The 5,914-nt window shown below is 38.4% G+C and overlaps 1 protein-coding gene across 1 annotated transcript; it reads right to left on the bottom strand.

Moving 5' to 3' along the window:
• Positions 1-746: 746 nt before the first annotated feature.
• Positions 747-4,363, bottom strand: LOC108837103 (pyrophosphate--fructose 6-phosphate 1-phosphotransferase subunit beta 1). Its single transcript, XM_057007066.1, has 16 exons — positions 4,085-4,363; positions 3,791-3,949; positions 3,594-3,715; positions 3,414-3,467; positions 3,214-3,320; positions 2,974-3,079; positions 2,756-2,819; positions 2,575-2,663; positions 2,352-2,483; positions 2,082-2,252; positions 1,868-1,983; positions 1,651-1,762; positions 1,424-1,508; positions 1,288-1,332; positions 1,125-1,193; positions 747-1,032 (listed from the first exon to the last, which is right to left on the bottom strand). The coding sequence occupies exons 1-16, from the start codon at positions 4,281-4,283 to the stop codon at positions 959-961; spliced, it is 1,704 nt and encodes a 567-aa protein (XP_056863046.1). The 5' UTR covers positions 4,284-4,363; the 3' UTR covers positions 747-958.
• Between the last annotated feature and the right edge of the window lie 1,551 nt (positions 4,364-5,914).

Here is a 5,914-nt window from a genome sequence, read left to right as displayed (position 1 = left end):
AAGAGACGAGAGCAAGAGCCAATTCACAAGGAAGAAGACACACAAAATGACGATTAAGCAGATGGCTGTTGTAGCCGTTCTTTTCTCGTACCAAGTACGGATTAATCTGGTCTTCTTCCCTCGCTTTGTCGTTTGTCTCGGACTCGGTTCTCCGGACAATGGGAATAAACGGGTCGGGCTGAGAAGCGGGGAATATGGCGGTGTAACTCCGTAGATCGTAAGATCACGTAACTCGGGTCTCTCTATGTCAGGTCTCTCATGTTCCATGATCAAACACACAAGTTCCCTGGTCTTTTTCTCTCTCTCCTCTTGTCTCTGGATCGACAAAAGGAGAGAGAGAAACTAATCTAACGGAACAAAAAAAATTGCCATAAATAATAGCGCGAAAGCTTTGCCGAGTTTGACGAAGTTTCTGTTCCGACAGAGAGATTTGTCTGAATTTCAGTCGGTCTATTATTGTTTCATTTTACAGCTCGACTTAAACTTTAGTCCCATGTTTTAAACTATATTCATGCTTTCTCCCTCTAGTTTAGCTACTAACAGAAACAACCTATACACTCTCCTTGATTGTTTATCACCATCCATCGTTCCAAGTTCCAAGCAAAATGAACCAGGCAATGAGCTCTAATGGGACCAGGAAACTAATAATACTAAGTGAGCATTTACTGAATCTAAAAGATAAAGATGTTCCTAATACAATCTTATCAATCTAGTAACGATTGGCACTGCAATTTTGGAACTTTGAATTAGATGTAGGCTCCATATTATAATATATTATATTATATGTAGAAAAACACAACAAAAAAAAAAACATTTAGAGTGATGAATGCTTAACGGTAAGATGGAGACATATAGGTTTCAAGATAAAAGAAAAAAGAGAAGACCAAACGTGAAATCCCAAGGAAAGCAGAAAATCGAGATGTAGAATGAAAGGAAAGCCGGTTGGTTACTCGAGAGATCATTGAGCCCCGAGTTCAAGAAGTAGAGTGTGGCTGAGAGCATCTGAACCAGGTCCCGTGAATTGGATTGGACCTACAAGACAAGAAAGTTTCCGCAAAGAAAATATAAGGGACCAAGAAAAACAAAAGATGCATTGTTTAGAATAAAAAGAATATGTGACGAACCAGGGCTGATGTATCGGTTCTTCAAAGCCCATTCCTCGCGCAGCGATGCGAATTTCTTAAACGGTGCACCTGCAGATTCGAAAAAAAAGAAAGAAAAAAACTCATTATATGACCATTTAACAGCAGCTTCAAGAACTATGAGAAAACAGGATCAAAGATTCACCTTCAAGTTCCACCATTGCTTTCTTGATCACAGGCTTGAACTTACCTGCAAGTTGAAAATCAAAGCATGTTTTTTTTTAATTATCCAGATTTCTAATGGTTCTTAGCAAACTTTATTGATTTAATTATGTTCATACCGTGTCTCCTCTCCACATCCATTAAAGCTGTGAGAGCAGTTCCACCTACAGTCCATTCTTCCACAGGAGCAGCCAAGTTCCCCACCTGCGCCAATAAATTACTCAAATCTCATTCCACCGCACAAACTAGTTTTATCAAAGGCAGTTATGTTCAAAGACTCAACAGATAAACATTATTTATAAATAGAGAGAAAACTGATTTTAATGGAAAACGGTGGAGTACTAACCGAAGAAATCAGTCCGGTTTTCCCACTGTTGAGAAGCACTCCAGCACCATAACCAAGTGCATAACAGTAGGTGGCATCAAAGTTTGTAGGCAAACCGCACCTTCCTTCATACCTGTATACATATCGACGAAACTTATAAATTGAGATTGTGTTCTTCATAATGATTAAAAAAAAAGCATTGTATTTTTGAGACAACAAAAAATGTGAGAGGAAGTACCCGAAGAAATGAGACTGGCCCATGAATTGTCCCTTGTATGAACCAGCTTCCTTTCTTTTCTCCAATTCAGTTTCAACCATTTGAATGAGCATCTTCTCAGTCTCAATCTTGGCCACCTATCACGATCAAGAACATGGGAACTATTAATAAAACATGAGAGACGGAAGGGAACTGCGTCTTGGTAGAATTTTAGACAAAACCTACGATCAATTACCTGGACATTTCCGTGTGGGTCTCTCTCGAGCATCAGCTGTTCCTGAATCGCTTCAGGCAGAAGATCAAACAGCTTCAGGGATTGCTCGGTGAGCTTCTTCTTCCACTCTCCACTTTCATCAACCACCTCATTTGCCAGAATTTCATTCAGTTCTGCGATCAGCTCCTGAACCTGACAATTCAAAAATTAATAGTAATAATCAGTTAAGCAGAACAATCATATTAATTGTCTTAAAAGTGGTAGCTTCCGTGTTTTGCTGTGGAAACACACCTCGGGAATAAAGTCGATCAGACCTTCTGGAATCAGAATAACACCGTAGTTGTAACCAAGGTCAGCACGCTTGCAGATAACATCAACCATGTAATCCGTGACGTTCTTCAAAGTCTGCTTCTGAGCAGACACCTACAAAAGGGTATATCCAGATCAAAGATGAGTAAATATTAGACTGATCAACTGAGGTATATGGGAGGCGTAATTTCAAACGATAGCATACCTCCTCTCCAATAATGGTTATGTTTGGGTGAGTTTGTAAAGCACACTCAAGCGTAATGTGGGAAGCAGCACGACCCATAAGCCTTACAACTGTAATGAAAATGTGATACAAGATCGCAGGCATCAGTAAGAAAAAAGGACACGGCAGAGAAAAGATGCAAGCAATTCACTCAATTACTTACAATGATAGTACTTTCCAGTTGACCTTGCATCAATCATGACATTTCCAATCATTTCAGAGTAAATCTGCACAAGCAATATAATGGTTTCAATAAGCTTCCTTCAACATATTTCTTTTGATTGAACAGACAATTAGATTCTCGGCAAAGAATATAATCAACACCACACGACTTAGCGTGTGGAAAGGAAAATTTTAGAGCAAATACGCAGGGAAGCTCACCTTGCAAGCTGTATCAAACCCAAAACTAGTAGGAACCTCCTTGCATTTCAAGTCACCATCAATGGTCTTTGGGCACCCAATGACTCGGGTCTTCAAGTTCTTACTCCTATATCACACATGTAAAAGAGAAGTCAAACGCTGAATCAGAGAAGCACTTTTGATCTTGAAAAAAAAATAGCTTTAAACTAAGCTAAATAAGTTTTAAAAGCAGCCATGGAAAGATTAGACTGCAAGGAATACCTGAAGTTTTCAGCAAGGAGGCAAGCATTGGTGTTGGAGTCATCTCCACCGATAACCACCAATCCATCCAAATCTAGCTTCTTTGCTGTTTCTTCAGCTTGTTTAAACTACACATGTGAGACAACATACAATTACACACTGCACGTAACTTTGGAAGGAGTAATAAATCAGTTAAGAAGATACAAAAAAAAGCAATCAACCTGCTCAGGCGTTTCAATCTTGTCTCTTCCACTGCAGATCATGTCAAAACCACCCTATTGATATACCAAAAGAGAATTAAAACCACATCAACATACAGCGATTATTGAAACTTTTAGACCCCCAATCAAATAACAAAGTTTGTGACAAGGATTCATAAACTAAATGCCATGTCTAAGTACCTGGTTCCTGTAAGGAAGAATGTATTCAGCATTCAACTCAACATATTTGCATTTCATGATACCAGCTGGACCACCCTTGAACCCGTAAAAGGTGCTTCCTTTCGCACGCTCCTGCAAGTAATCTAAAAGCCCAAAAACAAAATTACAAGACTGAGATTGAACAATGTGAAGAAAAAACATAACATTAAAGACATTACCGAACAATCCAGAGATCACATTGTGTCCACCAGGCGCCTGCCCTCCAGACAGAACAACACCGATCTTCAGCTTCTCTCCCGACAAAGAAGCACTCTGATCTGGAACAACTGATACAGACGGCTGACCATACAGACCAGGAAACAACTTAGCAATCTCATCTGCAATCACATTTTAAAAAAAAAACAACACTTAATCCCTCTTACAAAGTCTATAGAACACAGATCTGTAACGCAAGATCTATAGATCAATACACAAACACAAAGTTTCATCAGATCAGATGGAGAAACCCTAACCTGGGTTCCCGGCGGCGGAGCTAGCGGGACCTTCGACGATTTTGAATGCTCCTTTGAGTACAGAAGGCAGAGGAAGGGCGTTGTTGATCCGACTCGACTGAACCTCGCTGTAGACCGAAGCACGTCCTTTCGCCGCAGGAGAGTTATCCGGAGACGCGGCGGCGAGATCTCTGTTAACGGCGGCGAGTGAAGGGGCCATTGCTTTTGGTTTTTTTTTTTCACCTAACTTTTCTTCTCGTGGTTTGTTTGCTCCTTAAGTTAGTGAAGTTCACTTCGAGGACTCCGCATTGGGGTTGGTGAGCAATATATAGTGTGGACCCTAAGTCAAGAGCTATTGACTCATCCTCCAAGGCAAAGGGCGTTTTAGGGTTTTCGTATCTCGGCCCGCTCTGTGATATTATTAAAGGCCCAGTTGTTTTGATATGGGCCGATGCGTATTTTAGGCCTTCTGATTCCACATCCAGACTTGGGCTTGGAGTTTCAGTGGCTGATAAATGTCTCAGTTATTTTTGTTTCCCAGACCACTTTTAAGTTTTTTTTTTTTCCTCGTTAAGTATTCGTATATACATTTGCGAACGCCAACAATTCTGAAACCTGTCAATTCTGTAGACGGAGACAGAATTGTTGAGAGACGCTCAGTTTACAAGAGCATTAGGTAAAAATAGGTGAAATAGTAGTTGAACTGTTAGATTTTATGGCGATGAACTCAGTGAAATTATACCGATCGGGCTGGATCTGAGATTTTAAGGGCTTAAACATTTACTAAAGAATATTTATAAAAAAAAAAAAATTTCATTATTTAATAGCATTTATCTATGTAGAACATTTATCAAAGAATATTTATAAAAATGATATTTTCATAATTTAATAGCTTTTATCTATGTAAAATCTTTTCTAAAAATTTGGAAATCAATCGAGATCAATGTCTTGTACGGCTGTCCACAGATATTTAGATCATATTACTTTGAAAGCTAAGAAAAGATATGTAAGAAGAAAAAAATAGACTTCGACCCATATCTCACGGGATAGGTTTGTTTATTTTTCTTTTGGAGAATGTAATGATGCGTGTTGGCAATAAAATTTCAAGAAAACAAAGTTTCTTAAAAAAGGCATGGACTGTGGACAACAATAATTGGAAGCACTACATGGTTTACAGTTATGTAAGGGTAATTAGATAACTTGTAAAAGAAGTTACTTATTACACGCGCACGTGTATATTAACATCTTTACCCTCGTTTCTGCGAAAATGAGCACTCAGTATTTTAATGCTAATCTGACGAGATAAAGGTTCGATTTTGTTTTACTCTTTGCGTTTGCGTGTTCGATTATCGATAACAATCTCACATTTCCAGTTGATTCGCATTTAAACTGCGTAGCATACACAATAGCTAAATGAATGTCATTTAATTTATATATGCATTTTCCATAGTGTATCAGGATAGAAACTGTGTACTAAGTATTAGCAGGAACAATTTCATTAGCGATTCATCCATGTCCCCACTTATTTTTCTTTGTTGCAACAACAACTAATCGTAAGTAGAATATATATACTTTTAAAAACATATACTTTTACTATCGTGTCTTTTTTTTTGAAAGACCTTTTACTATCATGTCATTCGAATCTTTTTCCAGTGTTCTGCTTTCGTAATCTAACAGCACGGTCGAGCTGATAAAATAACACAAATGCATGCATCAGGATGCATACGATGCGTAGACACGCATAAGAATAAAAGAACCACGTACAATGAATTTGAGTATGATGAAACCAAAAAAAAATCCAATTACTGACATGTAAAGAAAAGGCACTAGTGCAAATCAAAAGAAGAAAAA

Source organism: Raphanus sativus, chromosome 1 (genome assembly GCF_000801105.2).
Source record: "Raphanus sativus cultivar WK10039 chromosome 1, ASM80110v3, whole genome shotgun sequence".
Taxonomy (NCBI): Eukaryota; Viridiplantae; Streptophyta; class Magnoliopsida; order Brassicales; family Brassicaceae; genus Raphanus; species Raphanus sativus.
Note: the sequence above shows the minus strand (reverse complement) of the source record. Positions and strands in the feature narration are given on the sequence as shown.